At 43.8% G+C, this 21258-nt stretch overlaps 1 protein-coding gene across 1 annotated transcript; it reads left to right on the top strand.

Moving 5' to 3' along the window:
- Positions 1-1436: 1436 nt before the first annotated feature.
- Positions 1437-21113, top strand: LOC121619743 (ankyrin repeat and IBR domain-containing protein 1-like). The gene is made up of 21 exons (XM_041955619.1): positions 1437-1596; positions 4742-5084; positions 8052-8223; positions 8349-8480; positions 9176-9367; positions 10638-10755; positions 10892-11112; positions 11857-11945; positions 12045-12189; positions 12490-12650; positions 13162-13250; positions 13521-13651; positions 13771-13905; positions 14027-14113; positions 14241-14307; positions 14606-14751; positions 15359-15537; positions 15722-15773; positions 15938-15991; positions 16147-16270; positions 16649-21113. Exons 2-21 carry the CDS (start codon positions 4897-4899, stop codon positions 18157-18159), a joined length of 3993 nt encoding a protein of 1330 aa, XP_041811553.1. The 5' UTR covers positions 1437-1596; positions 4742-4896; the 3' UTR covers positions 18160-21113.
- The last annotated feature ends 145 nt before the right edge of the window (positions 21114-21258 follow it).

Here is a 21258-nt window from a genome sequence, read left to right as displayed (position 1 = left end):
TATTAAATATGTGGGATGTATGAATGTATCTTGAAGTGCAGTCACAAAAACCATCAAACGCTATGGTGAAACTGGCTCTCATGAGAACCGCCACAGGAATGGAAGACCGAGAGTAGTGTGCTTCAGAGAAGAAGTTCATTACAGTTACCAGCTTCAGGAACTGCTAGTTAACAGCACAACAGATTAGTGCCAAAATAAAAGCTGTACAAGACAGCAATAGGCACATCTCAACATCAAGGACTGCGAGGAGACTGCATGAATAAGGCTTTCATGGTCGTAATGCTGAAAAGAAATTACTATTGAAGGAGACCAACAAAAAGAAGAGAATTGTTTAAGCCATGAAACACAAGAAACGGACATTAAAGCCTGTGGAAATCTGTACTTTGGGCTGTAAATTCAAATTTGAGATTTTTGGTTTGTGAGATGCAGAGAAGGTGAATGGATGGGTTCTGCATGTGTCGTTCCTACCTGGAGGAAGAGGTGTGAGGGTGTAGAGGTACTTTGCTGGTGACACTGTTGGCCATTTATTCAAAATTCAAGGCACACTTAACCAACATGGCTACCACAGCGTTGTGCAGCGACATGCCGTCCAGTCTGGTTTGTGCTTTGTGGAACCATAATTTGTTTTTCAACAAGACAATAATCCAAAGCACACCTGCAGTCTGTGTATGGGCTCCCTGAGCAACATGGAGAGTGATGGAGTGCTGCATTAGATGACCTGGCCTCCGCAATCACCTGATGTGAACTCAGTCGAGATGATTTGGGATGAGTTGGACTGTAGAATGAAGGAAAAGCAGCAAAACAAGTGCTGAGCATCGGTGTGAATCCCTTCAAGACTGTTAGAAAAGCATTCCAGGTGATATAATAATATTAAATATTATACTAATATTATCTGATGAAGCTGGCTGAGATGATGCCAACAGTGTGCAAAGATATCATCAAAGAACAAGGTGGCTAAATTGCAAGCTAAATTATAAAAAAAAGCTGTGTTTACATTTTATTGATTACCACATAATTTCATATGTGTTATTCCATGGTTTTGATTTTTTCAGTATTAATCTATAATGCAGAAAATAATAATAATAAAGAAAAAAACATGAATGAGAAGGTGTGTCCAAACTTTTGACTGACTGCATTATTTTCTGCAAGTTCTCAGTTATTCAGTTCATGTTCATAGATATAAAAACTAAAACACACCTGTTATAGCTGCAAAGCTATATTGTTATAACTGCAGTTTTACAGTGTTACCTGTTAGAAAGGTAATCCGTTAATACACAATACGCCAAACAAAACCAACCAGAGAAACCACACAACCGACCAATCAGGTGAGAGCCTGCGAGCCCTCCGTGTGACAGTTGGCGCGGAGCATGCGCAGTACGCTTTTCTCTTTGGCAGCCACAACAACATACTGAAGAGACCCAGTCAGTCTCGCCCCTCCGCTCTCAGCAGCATCATCGTCGTCCCCGCCGGGTCCGGTGTCAGAGAGGATGGTTCAGCCCAAAAGCAGCCGGGGATGCGAATGACAGTGATAAGATAATGGCCTTCGATTTACGAAGGTTCCCGAATGTGCGCCTGGTGACCAAGTGAAACGACCGTGTAAGTAAAACGGCGGAGAATTGATGTCCTGCTGTGGGGAAGGTAGTTGAGGCTAACATAACGTTAACGCGCTAACGTAAACCTGGAACAGGCGGTTTGCTAGCTTCGGTAGCGGCACGAAGGTAGGCTGCTTTGGGTGTTAACGTTTTCCCAGGCAGCCGAGGGAAAACGTTAACACCCAAGCTAACACGTTTTGTCGGCAGCATTTCGGGCAACCTACACCTAACACTCGCTTTCCAGCTGGGCTAGTAATTCACACAGACTGTCAGTGTGTTGAACAAAGGAGCTTTAACCGAGGGGCCGCATGGACAGAAACAGAGAGAGAAGTCGGCTGCTGTTTGTTTTGTGCTCCATTTCATGCTGACACACTTCTTCAGGGGTAACCACACGAGGTCTGACCTGAATATTTAGCTGATACACGGTGACCCAGCTAATTTTGGTAAATGCTGGGGTGCTGTTGAAGTAACTATGCAGCTCTTGCCAGACTTTGGCTCCCTCATGTAAGTTTTATATCTCTTCTGACAACCTGACTGTCAGTGTGCGCAGCAGCTTGATCCACCCATACTTGGACTGAGGTGTTATGAGTTGATGTGTATCAGCTGACAGCAAGTTTTGAAAACTGTAATGGCACCATTTTTTTAAAGACATGGAACAGTGAGAGTAACATTATATAAAGTCAAATAACAACAGTATATTTGACTTTAAGGTGTTCGTTTTTGATTTAGCTGATCATAGCAGGACTGTTAAAATGTATCATAGCTCTTCTCTGTTTCATATCATTCAGCTGAAGATCTGTGGGGTTTTTGGACTGGTGGTCCAGCAGAGCAAGACTTTTTACAGCACTAATCTGACTAAATCTATTTTATTGATTAATCAATTATTCATTTAGTCAATAGAATGCCAGATAATACTGCCCCAGACAATTTTCTTCAGCCTTCAAATGCCTTGTTTTGTTCAACCAGCAGTCTAAAACTGAATGATCAGTTTTAAGTGAACCAGATGTTCACACGTTTAAAGTTGGCACAAGAGAATTCTGTGTGTTTTTGCTTGGAAAGTTTTTGAATAGTTGCAGATTGTGTTGATCAATTTATTGACCAACTTATTCAGGTCTAACTGAATATATTGTATACAGAATATACAATAGTGTGTATACAGCATATATGAAAAGCACAAAGACAGTCACACCCAAAATATCACCATAAATTGCAATATTGCTTGTAAAACCTTGTGATGTTTCACTTTGTCTAAATGTGTGCATTGCTGGCTGGGTTTTCAGCAAACCAAGAGTGCCATCACTTGATTTCCTGTCAGCAGGAATCACCAGACAAGATTCATGTGTTCAGGATTTTTGAGTTTATGAGTCATTAAGTCTCGATTATCACATTGCCTAAAATGGGAAATACCATATGTGCTAGAAGCCTGTTCTGTGTAGGCCTGCGGTATGAGTGTAACATAAAGTTGCTCATTTTCGAACATAATTCAGATACGATTTGTTCCTGGTTGGATTTCAGGCTAATAGGACAAGTGTCAAGTCAACAAGGAGTGAAACACTTCCCTCAGGCTCACTCCACCCGACCACCGAATGACGTGTTGGCTCAAAGAGCTTTCGTAATAGTGCATAATTGCGCTGTCGCTGCCAAGTGCAAATAGCAGGACTTGCGATCTCTGGAATTCCAAAGTTCCTCCATGTCCCGACTTCCCGTCCTTATTTAGTATGAGAGACAGAGAGAGACTGGCAGAGATACACAGCGGAGTGAAGTGAACTGGAAGTAAACCAGTGTGCACAAAACAGAGAGCCAAGCAGACAGACTGACCTATTAACTATAGTAACTCCCCACCACCACCACTACCACCCCTCCAGATATACACACACAGACACACAACTCCCAGCCTTCTGAATGCATCACAGGAGCACAACTTACAAGATGTTGGCTATTATTCGCCAGTGGTAGCAGCTTCTGTGCGGCCTGTATGTCTCCATCTGTCAGTGTGTGTTTTCCCTGACTGTGTCCCTGTCTGTCACTGCATAGAAATGGGAGGCAGAAGAGGGGAGGCAGCCAGCCACGTTATTCAAATGTTCCAGAGCCCGGCCAGCCAGCAGCCAACTGTAGCCGGGCTAAAAGAGGCTCTTTGTGAGGGCCAGACAGATGGCCATAGAATGAAGACTGTAATGATACCCTCAACGGCCCAACACACAGACACATGCACTCACATACCAACTCCACTCATTACAGGATGCAATTGTGTGTGTTTTTGGGTGCTAAAGACAGGATAAACTGCGTATGTGTTTGTGTGTGTGTGAGAGAGAGAAAGAAAGGGAGTGATGGGGGAAGGAAATGAAGTAGAACACATCGATAAAAATAGTGATTATGTACAAAATGTGATGAGGAGTGTGGGTTTGTTTTTCATATATGTTCCTTTTCAGCACGCTGTTATTACTTTTGTTTTGCATGTTGTAGTGTTGTTTTTGTGGTATTAAAATGCTTGTCATACGAGTAAAGTTAATTTTAAAGTGACAGGAAGATAATGATAGCTTGTAACTCTACAGGAGGTTTAGAAGCTGTTGCTGATAAACACAGCTGTTGTGGCCATAGCTTTTCTCCTTGTGATTCTTTGGTTTAGTGCCTGCGAGGCAAAGTAAAACTGGTTTTGACCCAGTGTGTTAGCCCTGCATGGTTTAACACACACTCAGACTCTCGTCTCTCCAGTGACAGACACGCATGTAAACAGCCTAAAATATACAAATTCATCACAAACGCAAGCTAACTGGACTCACAGTGTCCAGCTGTGGTAATATTGACTGTGCCTTTCATCAACTGACAAACAAATCGATGGCTTGGATATCATTAACCTTCCCCTCTCGTCGGCCCTCTTTATAATTATCTCTGTCTAGCTTCTTTCTTCTGTCCCTCCGTTTCCCCCTCTATTTCCGGTAAGATAACATTCTCGTGGCAGCACATCAGCTGATCGATGGATGGACTTTGATTGAGCTGTTCTCTCTGTCTCCCCCTTTCCATCTCACTACTTCTTCACTTTCCAATTTCTGTCTTGTCTTATTCTAATTCTTTCCTCTTCCCATATCTCTCTCTTCCCACCATCAATTTACTTTAATCACTCCTCCTCTCTCTCTCTCGTTTACTTACAGGGTAGGAAAACACTGAACCATGTTGCTCTAAGTTGTGACCTGTGGTGAAAGGGGGAGGAGGAAGAGGAGGAGGAGTAGGGAGGTCTAGGCAGGTAGGAAGACGGACAGGCATCTGCTGCAGCTCCCTTTAGGCAGCCCTAATCAAGCTTGAAGCCATGGGCAACACAGCCACCAAGTTCCGCAAGGCCCTGGTGGGTGGTGACGAGGCCCTGGCCTGGCAGCTGTATGAGGGCAACCCTCAGTTCAGGGACGGCCTGGACCCAAATGCGTCGTATGGAGAGCAGTACCAGCACAACACGCCCCTGCACTACGTCTGCCGTCATGCCATGACTCGTCTGCTCAGGTAAAAAAAAAAAAAAACTTTTTTTTTTTTTTTTCTGGTCTGAATTTGGTTGAGAATGGCAGAAGCACTGATTGAATGTAATGGTCATTTTTGAGGCTGCCGCTTGTAATGTTGTTGAGCAGTTATCCAGTGCAGTTACAAAGGCAGTTATGTAAGTGAGTCATATTAATATTGGATAACAATTTGCTGTATGTCAGCTTTCAATGATTTCTGCGAGTACTGAAGTCCAAAGATGCCAGTCGCATATGAAATTATATTACGGGCTACAAAGTCTCAAAAGTCATAGTGACAAATGTCAGACACAGGAAAGGTGTATCAGCCGTGAGAAACACCAACACTGATTTAACAAAACTGCAAACTACAGCCTCAAGAAGGACCAATTACTAGAATGAGAAACTATGAGGGTCTCAACAAAAAGCAAACATGAGAGGGGCACCAGTTTTACTCATGAAGTTGAACGTACTCATCATGAAGAGTACATGTGTTTCAAATTGGGGAGGAGGAAAGAAACACTAGTTGCACTGGAACTTGTCTCTTTAGAGTAGATGTTGACCGAGATGCTTTTTAATCTGTTTCTTGTGACCCCCAGCATAATGAAAGTGCAGTGTTTAAGCTAAGTGGCACCTGCAAAAGTGTTAACAGATTTGAATTTACTCCATGGTTATTGCTTCCTTGTACATATACTTGTTTGAAACATGTGTTTACACACCAACATACCCTCCTTCAAGAGAAACAATAAAGGGGAGTCACTGAATCTAACACAACCTAAAAAAAGGGGTCAAACTAAAAAACATACAGAGAGCAAGACACCGGTGGGTCTTCTTACCCCCTGCAGGGATAATGAGGCTGCAGGCCATGACCGAGACAGCTGATTCAGTGACTCAATAGCCATCCTCACCTCGCACTCTTCCTCTCTCTTGCCCTTTCTTTCCATGATTATGGGGGGTGGGGTGCTCAGAGGAAGCTGTTTGAAAAGACCAGTCGATTATCTGTACATCTGCATGTGTGCACACGTGCGTGCGTGTGTTTTGAGGGGGAAACTGTGACTCCACAACTGCTTAATGTGTCCGAGTCTGTGAATATAACACAGTGAATCATGGTGTGCTATTTGTGTCTTTTCCTACTAACCTATAATGGACCAGAGAGGCGTGCTGAATGCAGCTCTCTGCCCCTGATAAGTATCAGAGGAAATGCTTCTTTGTTCCAGGAGCTCGATTGGACAGAGGCAGGCAAATAGACGGCCAAGAAATCTCAGACAAAATATAGAGTCATAGAGGACAAGCGTGGGCTGGTAGATGTGGAGAATGTTTTTTAGATTATTTTTAACATGTATCTGCTCCATGTTTATTTGCTCTCTAGTTTTCTAGAGGGTTGGATTGGCTAGTACTCCCATGAGATGTGCAAAGTGGAAAGTCTCAAGTAGACCTATTACTGTAAAATGGGTGTAGTTCAGGAAGTGTAACCCTTCCTCCAAAACAACTGAGAACACAGTCTTAGAAATATACAAATAACAACAGTGGCTCGGTTGCTCATTGTGAACAATTGATTTCCTGTTGTTTGAAGACAGCCAAGACATACAGTAACTTCCCAATAACTTCCCTTTTTATTTTTGTGTGTGTGTGTTCAAGCTGTAGGACATGTTTAGTTCCTTTTTGGTCATGCACTGCACACTAATTCGTAATTTCAGTGTGAATTGTCTTGTTTTAACTCACCCCTGAGGTTTCTGCTCTCCACTAAATTACTGTACGGTCTACAGCTTTGGTGCTCGACAAGTGCAGCAAAACGTGACGTCCTCCGGCCTGTTGTTTCTACTAGACTGATATCAGGGCCATTTATCCTGGACATCCTATACCCTGCGAATGTGGAGGAGGGGTTGGGTTGTAGTTGAGAGGGGAATAATTAGTAATTATTGCTGTGTGGGTGAATTGGCAATGCACTGTCATTAGGGGAGGCTGCAGGGGCTTGTAGTTGACAGGATAAGAAGGTCAAAAGTGGAAGAGCAGGACAGCAGTGGAAGAATAGGCTGAAAGGCTGCACAATAAGGAAACATTCAAACAGTAATTCAATAGTGACTCCTGCTGCTGCTGTGTCCAAATCTGTCCTCCAAAGCAGAGAGGGAGAGATATTGCAGCATTTTTTGTATGTACTCAACCAGTGGAACTCCAATGACATCCTGTCATTTTCTTCTCTTTTGTTGAATTTGCATTAGTGAGAAGGTCTTTTCAAATGCACCACTATTCATGTTGTACCACTGCTAGAGAAACAGGTTTTTCTCTACAGTTAAACAGTCAGTATAGGATGTGAAATGGAAGAACGACAATGGAAAGGGGCATCACAGAGGAGAAAGGAGCAAGTATAGGATTGAAAAGGAAACATGAAAGAAGTTCATCAAAATGATGGAAATGCAGAAAAAAACTGGAAGAGGAAAAAGCAGAACAGGTGGAGCCAAATGAAAGAGTGGAAAGCTAATCAGTAAATGGAGGATTTGACAAGAGCAGAGAAATACTATTTACTAAACAGAACTGCAACCACAGCCTGGCTCCCGGCGCAACTGGCACATCCATCATCGTCTCTGTATGTGTGCGTGTGCACCCGCCAGCCAGCATGTCCATTATCTCAGAGATGTTAAACAGAAATAGTCAATATTCTGCCATCTTTCTTCTCCCCCCTCTCTTTGCTGCCCTTCTTACCCACCAACACCCATCTCACAGTCCATCTCACTATTGAACATTATCCTTAAGTCATCTCCACCCATCCCTCCATCTTCCCCTCTCTCCAATCTCTCTAAGTATGCTTTACTTTTCTCTTCCACCTTCCTCATCTCCGTCTGATTTAAGCCTTCTTCCTGTTTATGTCCATTCTTTCTCCTCTTTCCACCCCGCCTCTGAACATCCTGAACTTGTTTTATCCTTAAGCTTTCTTCAGTTTTATTTAATCCCATCTTTGTTGCCTGCATCATATACATAGGTCCTTCCTGTTCAGTAAAGAGGGGAACCCCAACAAGCGTAATGTGCACAATGAGACGTGCCTCCATGTGCTGTGCCAAGGCCCACAGATCCTGCTGCTGTCAGAGGGAGCACTGTCACCTCGACTGGCCCGACCCCAGAGGGACGAGCAGCGTCGCGCCGACTGCCTGCAGGTACAAACAGGCTAAGTTGAATTTAGTGTCGGTTGGAAAAATTGTATCGTATAAAGTCATTGCTTTCGACAAAGTTGACATGTGAATAATGTTGTGTGTGTATTTGTGGGTTACCCCACTGCCAGATGATCCTGAGCTGGACTGGGGCCAGGCTGGAGGGAGGCCAGTACGAGAAGGCTAATGTCAACGCCACCGACAATCACCACAGCACCTGTCTGCACTATGCTGCCGCTGCAGGCATGAAGAGCTGTGTGGAGGTGAGAGAAAGTGTGTGGGCCACCAATCTCACATTAGGATGAGCTGTACTTTCTGTGTGGCAGATCTGTCTGTGCTCTGTGTGATTGGATCTGGCAAAGATTTTACAGCCAGTAAAATCTGTCTGACAGTATTATGCCAGTCCTTGCATCCAGGAGCATCTGCTTTGTGTTTCATTACTGCCACATCCAAGTAGTGCTTCCTCCTTTGTTTTTTTCAAGATTTTACAGCCTTTGAATTAGGAAGAAAAAGCACTTCCAGACTTAAAAGAAAATTGAGCTCAATTCTGATATGGGCAGCCTGGGGAAAAATAACCCAGATATTATCCTTTAAGATAAAGTTTTGAACACATTTCTCTTCACCACTGCATTCCCTGTCTTCTTTCCACTTTTATTCACCTCTTTCATAAACTGTATTTGCTCCCTCTGACTTTGTGCCTTCCCTCTCCTCCCTTTATATATTCACTGCCTACTTCCATTTCTTGTTTTCTACAATCACATCTTTGTTGTCTCTTTCTCTCTTCTCCCCTTCCTCCTGTTTTCTCTTTGTCTGCTCCACTTGCTCTCGCCTCTTGCTTTCTTTGTTCTCTTTTGTTGCAAGTCCCTTCAATTTCTTCTTCCCCGCCATTATCCACTTCTCTCCTTTTCCTCCCATTCCTTTTGTTCTGTCCTTTCTTCCTCCCCGTCCCTCCCTGTAGCTGCTAATCCAGAGCGAGGCGGACCTTTTTGTGGAGGATGAGGACAAGTTGACGCCATGTGACCATGCCGAGCGGCATCACCACACCGAGCTGGCCCTCAGCCTGGAGTCACAGATGGTTTTCTCCTCCTCTTCAGCTCAGCAGTCAAACACAGACACACATGGTGAAACGAATCTGCTGCAATACAAGGAGGTGAGACCACAGTTATGAGATCTGGGGGTTTCCTGCTGGCTTATTGTAAAACGAATGTGTTATTTTTATGATTTTAAGGTCACAGATCTTAGTAAGTCAGTGTTGCAACTTTGATAATTTCACTTCACAGGGAATGTCCTTACAGTGGTGGGAGACATTGAGTCCAGTGTTCTCCTGTTAATTTGTGATTCATTTTGTGGTTCAACGTGGAATGATTTTTCCCTTGTTGGTTATACAATGTCACTTCATCATGCAGATTCTTTTTAACTTTAATCCCTAATAGTGTGTGATATTGATGTAGTAATAAAAAAAATATGTGTGCCATAAGTCAGCTTGTGCTTACAGAGGGAATTGTGATAATGGACACACCATTAACACAATGAACAACTGCCTTTTCTTAAACACACATACAGAGAGGAAAACCCTCTACAAGGATCCAAGATTGTAACATTCAGGGTTAGGACTGGTGACGTGGTTACAATTCTGTGTACATTACAACAAAAGATTTGTGTGATCAATATTTTCAAGATGTTTCAGATGAATATCACTCATTCAACTTAATCCAAGATGGGATGTACTTTTGCTGAGTTCAGCCAAGAAATGTTGAACAGTACATTAACCAAGCTTTTTTTGTGTTCTCTGTCCATCTTAGTGCTTAGTGGACAAACAGCAGATTAAATGTCTCACTTACCTGCATTGAATGGCTGCACAGTGCTTGTTACAGAATCTCACCACTCACCTTCAAATGTCACTAATTTGTCACCAAAATACCTTCTTTTTCTCACAAAGTTCTGTCTTCATAGGTTGCAGTTTACACTGGATTTTACAAGTCTAGTAATACAAGTATACACACGCACATGCACACACCTCGCCTCATGTTTCTCAGGGTCCCAGTTACACAGAGGGCACCAGCACAGTCTTCTAGCAGCAGCTGCTGCCAGCTGATAGCAGTTTGATCTTCCTTCCTGCAGCCAAATCTATGCTAATACATAATCTCTCTTTCCCACCACCGCCACCCCAACCCCACTGCCCCACATCCCTGTCCTTTTTACTTTTTCTCACGCTGTCTTTTCACTTCCTTAAACACATCTCAAGCTGATATTTTTCTTGTTTCTTGTTGAAGAACTTTCTCCTGTTTCTGTCTTGAGATTTCTTGCCCTCACCTCCCATTTCTCCCCATTGCTGCCTCTTTTCTCACTTTCATTTCTTCCTCCTTTTCCTTTATTCATCTCTGTACGTCACTAACATTTCTCCCACTCTGTCCTTTCAGCCTTATGAAGGACTGAAGCTTCAGGACTTGCGCAGGCTGAAGGACATGTTGATCGTAGAGACGGCGGACATGCTGCAAGCCCCCCTCTTCACTGCTGAGGCCCTGCTCCGAGCACATGGTGTGTGTTTGTCTACTGGAGAAAGCTGACATTCATGAGACCTTCACAAATCCTCACAATACTGTCATTGTGATGCCAACATTCACAAGAAATTACACAATTTTCCCCCTAAACTTGTTTGTGTAACCTCTTTCAGACTGGGACAGAGAAAAGCTTCTAGAAGCCTGGATGTCAGATGCTGAGGGCTGCTGCCAGCGCTCAGGCGTGGCCATGCCCACCCCACCGCCCAGCGGCTACAACGCCTGGGACACCCTTCCCTCACCTCGCACGCCCAGGACCCCGCGCTCACCCCTCACACTCACTCTCACCTCCCCGACCGACAGCTGCCTCACACCTGGAGAGGAGGGCCTGTCTACAGTGAGATGACTTTTTCCTTTGATTAACTTTTGAAGATGCAGCATATCTGTTTTTTTTTTTAAACCTACATCTGTGAATGGAATTATATAGCTGATTAGTGAGAGATTACTAGGTAGTTTGAGGTGACAAGATGACTGAAAATAATAGAGATATTTCCCTTAGGAGCCATGTGTAGTGAATAATATAGTTTTCAATGTCCTGTTTGATCTCTCAATCGAAATGTGAAACATTATAGGACCCGGATGACATGAATGAATGGACTGTGTATATTGCAAACTTGTCCTACATAAAACAAGGTTATTCTAGTTGTATATTTGACACACTGCCAAGTGTTTCATGGGTTTGATTATTGCAGGTTAATGTTCAATCTTACTAGAACAAAGGAGGTCATGGTCCATCTGCCTAACAGTGATTTGTGTTTCAGCTCTTTGTAGTTGCACATAAGCATCAGCCTCTTGTCCACTGTTGCTGTCGAGGCAGGTGTATTAACACAACTGGTACTGGTCTGCCTGCAAATCCTGGCTAAGCTTCAATTTGTAAGATGTTGGTGATAATATCATATTAAACTTTGAAGCAACCTCAAAATTTGGCCTCAAAATGGACTAAGTTCAACTAAACATTGTAATCTTCACAAGACAACACAGCAACAAGTATTCAACCTCAAGTTAATGGAATGTGCACTGTGTTAAATGTCAGATAACATCTGAATACCGTGCGATGTGTTTGCCTTCTGTCTCTCGGCAGTGTGGAATCTGTCTCTGCAGTATCTCAGTGTTTGAGGATCCAGTGGACATGTCCTGTGGACATGAATTCTGCAGAGCATGCTGGGAAGGGTAGGGACCTGTGCAGTTTGTGCACACATGCATCATGCTTCTGTCTGTTTGAGTATTTAGGTATCAGTTCTCCTGTGTGCATACCCGTGTGTTTCTCAGGTTCCTCAATGTTAAGATACAGGAGGGTGACGCACACAATATCTTCTGCCCGGCCTATGAGTGCTACCAGTTGGTGCCAGTGCATGTGATTGAGAGTGTGGTTTCCAGAGAAATGGACCAGCGATATCTACAGTTTGACATCAAGGTAAAAAAAACACACACCATACATTCATACAGATATAGGTGTTCATGTTCTCATTAAAGCTCAATACAGATAAAGAAATGCTTTTCTTACGACTGTAAATTTATGTTGTGTGAGTCTTTTCCCCTTGTCTGTTTTCTTGCTGGGTACTTTTATGAAATATTCTTTGTTTCCTGTTTTCTGGCATTTCCCAATCACTTCTGCATTTGTGTTCTATTTTCCTCCGCTGCCGCTATAAGCTCTATCATTAATCTGTGTCCTATCCCTCTCTCCCCTCTCCCCTTTCCTCCCTCCCTGATGCAGGCGTTTGTGGAGAACAATCCTGCCATCCGCTGGTGTCCCGCAGCACGGTGTGAGCGAGCGGTGCGGCTCACCCGACCAGGCCCCGGGGACAGTGACCCACAGAGTTTCCCCCTGCTGCCCTCCCCAGCTGTCGATTGTGGCAAGGGTCACCTCTTCTGCTGGTACACTTTATGATTCATCAGCTGTATACACACAAACAATTATGCACCTCTCACAATCAAAAAACAAATGTGTTTCACTGATGTTGTTGCTGACATTATCATTTAGCAAATCTAGAGTCATATTTTACTCAGACACAGATGTCCCTTGTTCAAGTGTAGGCCAGTGTAGTGTTTAAACTGCACACTATCTGCCTCCACAGCTGGAACAAGAGGCCACTGTGTTGAACAACATTATTTTTCACTCAGTGCTTGAGAGTATTAACTAATATTGTTTGAAAACAAAAGCCAGTTTTATTTATTACAGCACACAATTAGCCTAAAAAGTTTGTAGTTTTTTTTTTCTAGGCCAGCAAAATATTTATTTTTTCAGAAACTTACAGTAAGTCTGTGCCTTTTCCCTGCTCTTCTCTTCCTACTCCTCTTTCTACGAATGAGTAACAAGTTATGTTGTTTTTGTCTCATTGTATTTTACTGCACCTAATCCTCTGTGTATCACCCTCCCTGTCTCCAGGGAGTGCCTTGGCGAGGCCCATGAGCCATGTGACTGTCAGATGTGGAGGAACTGGCTCCAGAAAGTCACAGAGATGAAGCCTGAGGAGTGTGAGTCTGTTTCTGTGTTTGTGTTCCCGTTTTTTCAGTGTTACCAGGGATCATTTTAGCTGCACCTCAGTAAGCCAGTTGACAGCAGCTGTCAGGACAGCCTACCAGAATGTGTCTAATGTATTTTTATAAGGTAAAGGCAGGTGTTCAGGTAATTGATATATTTGGCAAATGTGCTGGAGGGTGCATCTACAGGGCAGCTGTTGGACAGCTGAGATGCTGCTAAAACTTGTGTGTGTGTGTCTGTTTGTTTGTGTGTACTTTTCACAGTGGCAGGTGTGAGTGAGGCCTATGAGGATGCTGCTAACTGCCTGTGGCTGTTGACCAACTCTAAACCGTGTGCCAACTGCAAGTCACCCATTCAGAAGAATGAGGGCTGCAACCATATGCAGTGTGCCAAGGTATACGCATTAATCTCTCAACTGTGTGTCATCATTTATATAGATAATGAGTATTAATAATTCTATTTTTTTATTCAACTATTTACTGCATAAACTCTGCTCTCTCTCTGTCTCTGTAGTGTAAGTATGATTTCTGTTGGATCTGTCTGGAGGAGTGGAAGAAGCACAGCTCATCAACAGGAGGCTACTATCGCTGTACTCGCTATGAGGTCATCCAACAGCTAGAGGAGCAGTCCAAGGAGATGACTGTAGAGGTATGAACACAAACACACACACACACACACACACACACAAGCTCTCACTGATATAAACATGTGCTTAAAGTATATTCACACAAAAGCCATCTAAATTGAATCGAGTTCCATTTTGTTACAGGCAGAAAAGAAGCACAAAAGTTTTCAGGAGCTGGATCGTTTCATGCACTATTATACTCGCTTCAAGAACCATGAACACAGCTATAAGGTAATACATCCTTGACACATGCACACACATTAATAACAGTGCAAAGCTGGCATGAATTTCTACAGTGCTTCTTGAGACACACGTCACAATCTGATGATCATGTGCATTCTCTGTTCTCCCGTGTTAGTTGGAGCAGAAACTGCTGAAAACAGCTAAAGAGAAGATGGAGCAGCTGAGCAGAGCCTTCATTTGTCGTAAGTCTCTGTCATACTGAGCCCCGCATGTTGTTGGGAAGATCTGCACCAGAATGGATTTTGAGTTAGCTGCTTGTGATCTACTTTAGTCTGTTCAGCTGATACGAGGTGTTTGGAGAATTTTGTTTTGTTAGCACCTAGCCTTAGTGCTACAGGAAATGCAGAGACTCTAATAGACTGCACCAGACTGTATTATTCTTGACAAAGGAGGAGATTGGGATTGTCATTAAAATAAAATAAAAATACACAATCTTCGCACAGCTAACTTTGTGTGCGTTTGCCCTCTCATGTGGTCCAGGTGAAGGCACTCCTCCAGACACACGGTTCATTGAGGACGGTGTGTGTGAGCTGCTGAAGACGCGACGTGTCCTGAAGTGCTCTTACCCATACGGCTTCTTCTTGCAACAAGGAAGCACCCAGAAGGAGATATTTGAACTCATGCAGGTAATCTAATATATATCTGTGACATTTATCTATCCTCTGCAAGAACAAGACTAACAACTTTAAAACCCCTCAAGTGATCCCAAAAGACTGCTGTGCTCTTTAAAACTGGTTCAAACAAAGTACTGTTCATAAATTCCTGTCGTAATCTGCCTGTAAGGTTTCGTATTTCTAAAATAACAAACTTCAAAATGAAATGCATGGCTTTTGTTTATTTGCTAATGTGTTCTATTTGCATTTTAAATAACTAATCTAATTTGCAACATTGTGAAGGAAACAGCATGTTTTTTAATGTGTGTTTGTAAGATATCTTTAAGGGTTTTTGGGATAATGCTTCATTTAGTCATACAAGAGGCTGAGATTGCGGTGATTGATATTAAGTACGGTTAAGCAGAGAGGAAGCATTGGCACCACCAGAGATCCATTTCGTCTGTTTTTCAGACACTTGAACAGGCTTAAAATGTGATAAGGTCTCCTGTGAGACAAAGAATACTCAGAATATACTCAGCTCATATCAGGAGTTAAATATTTGTTACAAATCCATTCATAAATTATAATTTCAGTCTTTGAGCCGATGAAAGTTAACATGTTGTCTTACGTTTCTTCCCAGACGGACCTGGAGATGGTAGTGGAGGATCTGGCCCAGAAGGTCAATCGGCCGTACCTGAGGACGCCCTGCCACAAGATAATCAGCGCGGCCCGTCTGGTGCAGCAGAAGAGGCAAGAATTCCTGGCGTCGGTGGCTCGTGGCGTCGCTCCCAACGACTCTCCTGAACCACCACGCAGGAAGTAAGGACAAACACTCACAGTTCCTGGTTTTGTTTGCTTCTTCTCCATTTGCAGGGATGAAGAAGACAATGTAAAGGTATAAGCATCTGGTGACAAACTACACAGCAACTGAATGTTGAAGTGAAGTTATCTGCTTCATGTGTGTCAGTGTTATCAAATATTCTTGTGTTTGCTTTTGTTTCAGTTACCCTGGAGGATCGTGGGACTGGGAGTACCTTGGCTTTGCCTCCCCTGAGGTAAACAGAAACTCCTCCTGCAACACCAGACACTGAGACACTGCCTTTTTTGTTTAGCCAATTTTGTGGTCTATGCCCAGCTAATGCTTTTCCCTAAACCTGCACTTAGTGACCTAATGCATGACTACGGCTGCAGCTGACTGAGTTTGCTTGTGTGTGTTAAGATGGGGAGTCGTCACTCTGTACTGGCCGCAGGAGAACGAGATAGACAGTCACAGGTAACGTACAACAGTTCCTGGCATTTTGCACAAATGCATGGGCTAAATTCTATTTTCTTTGCCTAAAACTGCAAACCTACTCAACACCAAATCGACTTACAGCACGGCTTTTAGAGTTGGTTGTGTAATAACCCAGCTTGAATCGCTTTTCGCAGGATTATGCTGACATCCAGTACCGTCGCAGACACAGGCCACGGCGCAGAGGAGACATGCTGAGTCTGCACAGCCTTAGAAGCAGCAGCAACACGCCAGAGACCAGCAGGAGGAGTGACAACACAGGTCTGTAATGTACTGTATGCAAAGCCCTTTATTTCAATAAAAGATTATGCAAAAGGAAAAAAGGTGTATACAGTGTGGGGCAGTTTGGAAATGAACTAAATTTTGCACCATTTTCATTTGAACACTATAAACAATAGAATGTTTATGTATATGCCGATGTATTAGCCCAAACTCTGGATCCTATATCACCTCCATTCTTTGCCTCCATCAATAAATTTTGACTTGTCACTACACCAGACAACCAGTAAATGAGATTTTAAGTTATTGCCCCATGAATCTTGGCTGGTCGAAGCACACAGACGCATTGGTCACAGAGATCAATTTACAATGAAGCCATACAAAGCAGTCCTTGTCTTAATGCGACATTTTGTGTTCCAGAAGCTCCAGAGAGAGGTGAGGGCCGCAGAAGAGCGCTGGGCTCGCTGGATGAAGATGACCCAAACATCCTGCTGGCCATCCAGCTGTCCCTTCAGGAGTCCCGCAGAGAGCGGGGCCTGGAGGGAGACCTGGAGAGAGGGCTGGAGGGCAGAGTGGAGCTGGAACGTGGACTGGACAGAGGACAGGAGAGGAGGCCAGGTCCCGTGGGAGACCTGGGTGATGTCGCTTTGCACTCTCTCAACACAGACGGTCCTCCGGGAGCCAGAGGCTCCTCCTTCCCCACTTCTCTCCTCGATCCTCCTCGTCCCCCTAACAGGACAGACTCCACCTCCCAGCCTCCCATGTCTGGCTCCCTCCCCCTCCCTCCCCCACCTCCCTCCCTCAGTGCAGAGCTGCTGGAGCTGGGAGACAGCCTTATGAAACTAGGGAGCATAACCACTCCTTATGACCTGGACACACACACACAGGAGCAGCTCTGCTCCCGCCACACATACAACCACAGTACACTCACTGCTCCCTACACCACTGAACCTGCTTACAGCGACTGCAGCCATAGACAAGACCAGAATGCACTGACCGCTCCATATATGCTCGACCACATCACCATCACAGATCCTCGCTATGATGGCAAAGAGCAGAGTTACTGCCACTCGAGTGGTTATTTGGCTGAGGCTGAACACACTGCCTCCTGCGCACTTGAACGCACCCAAAACCCGGCCCATCCTAGTTCGTATAACCGGGAACACGCAGCCTCGTACGACAGCACCCCGAAACCAGACAGCTCTTACAGCCCCTGCCCAGAACACAGTAGCTCTTACACTCAGGAGCGTCCTGCCGCCTACGCTCTTGAACGGCCACCCAAATCAGACCCCCAGCCCCCTGCCCAGTTGTGCCTCCCATCTCCAGAGCTCGAGCCGGAGCTGCTGCTTTCACCGGTGATCCCGCCGGGGGGCCCTTTCACCCCCAGCGACCCTCAGAGTCTGGAGCCCCTGGACCCCACAGCCAGTGCCCAGCTGCTGGACAACATCATGGCCTGGTTTAACAACAACATCAACCCCCAGAACAATCCCCAGAGCCTGGCCCTCATCCCCTCCCCACCCACCACAGAAACCGACTCCTCCCCTGACACACACACTGAGACTGAGTCCGAGAGCCAGACCTCCAGAGACGTGACCCCTGCCCCGATCTGGCAGCCCCTGGAGGGTGAGCTGGAAGCGTGCAGAGGGTCGGCGAGCCCCCGTGTAGGTGCTGCTGGCGCGGAGGGTCCAAAGACGTCGAGGCCCAGCACTCTGGCCCTGGAAAACAGAGAGGCTGGCGAGGAGGGAGTGGACGCAGGGTGTGTGGCTGACCTGTCGCTGGACGAAGCGCGCACACACCCGTGCTCACACTCCCAACACGGTAACAGCCCTGCACACACTGCCTCGGCCACAGAGAGAGACTTAGACCTCATCCTTCAGTTAGAGGGGGACCAATCACCTGAGGAGTGGGAGGAGCAAGTACACCTGGTGTGACTGAACGATGTGGAGAAAGAGAGAAGGCTGAGCCACGTACAGGAAGAGAGAGGAGAGAGATGGAAGTGAAAGAGGAAAGAAAATCAAACATGAGGAAGACTAGAGAGAAGCACTGATGGAAAAGTAAAAGATATAACAGTGATGCCTCAATGAAAGATGTAGGTCTTTGGGAGTTGAGTGTTTACTGTGTGTATTATACTGTATCTAGAGAGGACACAAACCCCTGCGGACTTTGTCCAGTAAAGATGATGTCATACGCAGTTTGATTTTTTTTAAGTGCTTTTTTGTCTGCTGTAAAAACAGACAAACCATTCTTTGAAACAAATGAGTGTTTAAAACAGAGTACATCAATGGAAAGCTACTGATATCATAACACATCAAATGCTGCACATGTTTCTGTTTTTTTTTTTAATTTTATTTTATTTATTCCCCACCTCCTGTATTTGTCTTCTAGCTTGGACAGACGTTTGTCCGGGGTGAAAGTTTTGGTGCTGACCATGCTGGAATCCAGACTTGCCTCGTATAACCACACTTTATCAACACACTGACCCAACCACGAGCCTGTTCTGAGCTCCTAGAGCCAAATATGATGATAGCTGTAACCACGGAGCTCGTTTAGCGTACTGTACAATCAGAGGGCCTAATTCTGATTTTTGGACCTTCACGCACACTGTGCCTGCTTTGTTAGAGAGCCCAACGCACTACTGATCTTGACTTTTGGTAGGCTGTAAAGACGGACAGTACTCCTGTCTGCTCAAAATGTCATGCCAGTACAACATGCTCATCTGGGTTTTATGACTGTAATAACTCTTTTGTAAATCTCCACAGAAGAGAAATGGTCTTGTCCTTCTGCAAAGGCAGGTCAGAGGTCAGTTTCAGCCACAGAGCGGAGCCCTTAAGAGTCGGCAGGAACTCTGCAACATGGGTGCTTGTTGAATTGAACCCTCTATTCTTCCTGCTTACTGCACCACCCTGCCACCCATTCCAAACAGTTTATCAGAGATGAGCCTTCACCCACATTGCTGTATTTTGCACTTGCTTTTGCTCACTTTTCACAACAACCATCTTAACACTAACTGCTATATTAAGAATTTTGGACACAAAATTGACATTGAAAACATCTTTATCAAATCAGGTATCAGAGCATCACAATATTGTGTTTGTTGCTGAAATTTAAAATTTTAAAATAAAGCTTTCGGACAAATTCTGTCATCAGTACGCGACTGTAATGCTGGAAACGCACAACATTAACCACAAATTACATGACTATAACTCAATACATGGCGACATTTTGACATTCGACTTCCTTGTTCTCCTCTTTGCAGAGCAGTTTTGTTGCAGAAATGTTTGCAAACACACTCATTCAGAAGTCTGTGTGCTTAGTAAAGAGAATTAAAACCTGTTCTAAAATGATGTGTCTGTATTCTGAGGGTCGAGTTTAAGTGTTTGTCTCTTTGCACATTAAAACTGTTGTGAAAACTGAGCCAAAGCAATCAGACAATACTGTAAATGGAAACACTCTTTCATTTGAATCATATCTGTTCCACTACTGACGGCTAGCACAGTGTGCTTTTTATAGATGAGAGATGGGTTGGGATTTAAACTGTAATTTATCCTTTTTTAAATTGATTTCCTATTATAGAGAAGAAATTTCTTCAAGTTGCGACCAGAGTTGTTGGGTCTGTGTGCCTTTTTGTTTGGATCATATTTGTATGTTTGTTGGTATTTATTAGTGTCATTGCTTTTTAAACATGCTAATGAACGACATTGGAAAACACGCCACCATACACTGAAGTTCTTGATGCACATTAGCACCGTCTGTCCTTACAGCCCAGGTGTTTCCTACTTTATCTTATCCCCAGAGAAGTTTTGACCACTTTAATTTACTGAAAACAGCTTGAAGCTATGTGAAATAATTGGGCAATTGTTTGTTAGAGTTTCCACTATAATTAACGACCACTTTATCAGAAAGTTGTTCAACGTATTTGGCCTTTGTTTTGTTTTTTTGTTATTATTATTTTAGGATCTTGAACCTCGATCCTTGGTTGTCATTCAGCTTTATCTTCAAACTTCATTGCCCAACTATAATGTTTACAAGAGATTTAAACGCTGCCTGCTGTGAGATACGATTGGGTGCTTTTGAGACTGAAATGATAATTGTAGAGTGCTTCATCATACTTTCATGGCGGGCCAGAAAATTATAAAGATATCCTGTCCAAGAGCAAATTCTTAGTTGAAATTTCCCTCTAATTTACGAGAGTTATATAGAAAGTGATATGCAATCGAAACTGCATTACTTAAAATTGATAGTTTGAGTTTGAAGCTTGTTTAAAAGTGTGAGGTCTGGAGTGCTCCACCTAAAATGACACCTTTTCCTCCCCGTATTGAACATTAAACTGTGAAGGTGCTAGACAGTTTGTAGGTGCTGATGAAGACATTTCATAAAGCCTGCTGAGATGTGAGGGCAGCTGGTAACGCCCATAACATTTCAGACATTTTTCTCCTGAGGAATGGCTTGTTTAACACGACTGCACACATTTCTTTTAGGTTGCATGGTTGCAACACAATGGAAGCACTGAGTCCAGGGTCTTTTAATTTGCACAAACATGCTGTAAATGTGTTAAACAAACGGAGTGCTGTCAGGCAAGATATGGGGGACTGATGAGTGCGGCTTTTTATTATTATTATTATTATTATTATTATTATTATATTTTTTTGTTTTCTTGATTTAGAATTGGTGTCAAGGGAATGGTCCTGTGCCATTTTGTACTCCACATATAATGTTTATATATTAACGATCCCTCAACCAACCACTTCAGAGTTCAAAAGTGAAATTGCACTCTCATAGATTATACTTGATACATTCCCAGTTGGTCCATAAGAGAGGTTTGATGTGTGGCCAAAACTGTAAATGAAAGTGTCAGTGCAAAGTTTACTCTCAATAAAAAGAGCTGAAAGCGTGTCGCTATGAAGTTGTTTTTCAAGTTAAATGACTCTTTAGCAACATCTCCAGTGGAAACTACAATGCCATAAACGAGTGTTTTCCTCGATCTTAATGTCATTTGAAAGCAAATTCTGTATTGATATTTCCCATATATA

Source organism: Chelmon rostratus, chromosome 16 (genome assembly GCF_017976325.1).
Source record: "Chelmon rostratus isolate fCheRos1 chromosome 16, fCheRos1.pri, whole genome shotgun sequence".
Taxonomy (NCBI): domain Eukaryota; kingdom Metazoa; phylum Chordata; class Actinopteri; order Chaetodontiformes; family Chaetodontidae; genus Chelmon; species Chelmon rostratus.
This window is presented reverse-complemented; position numbering and strand designations above follow the sequence as displayed.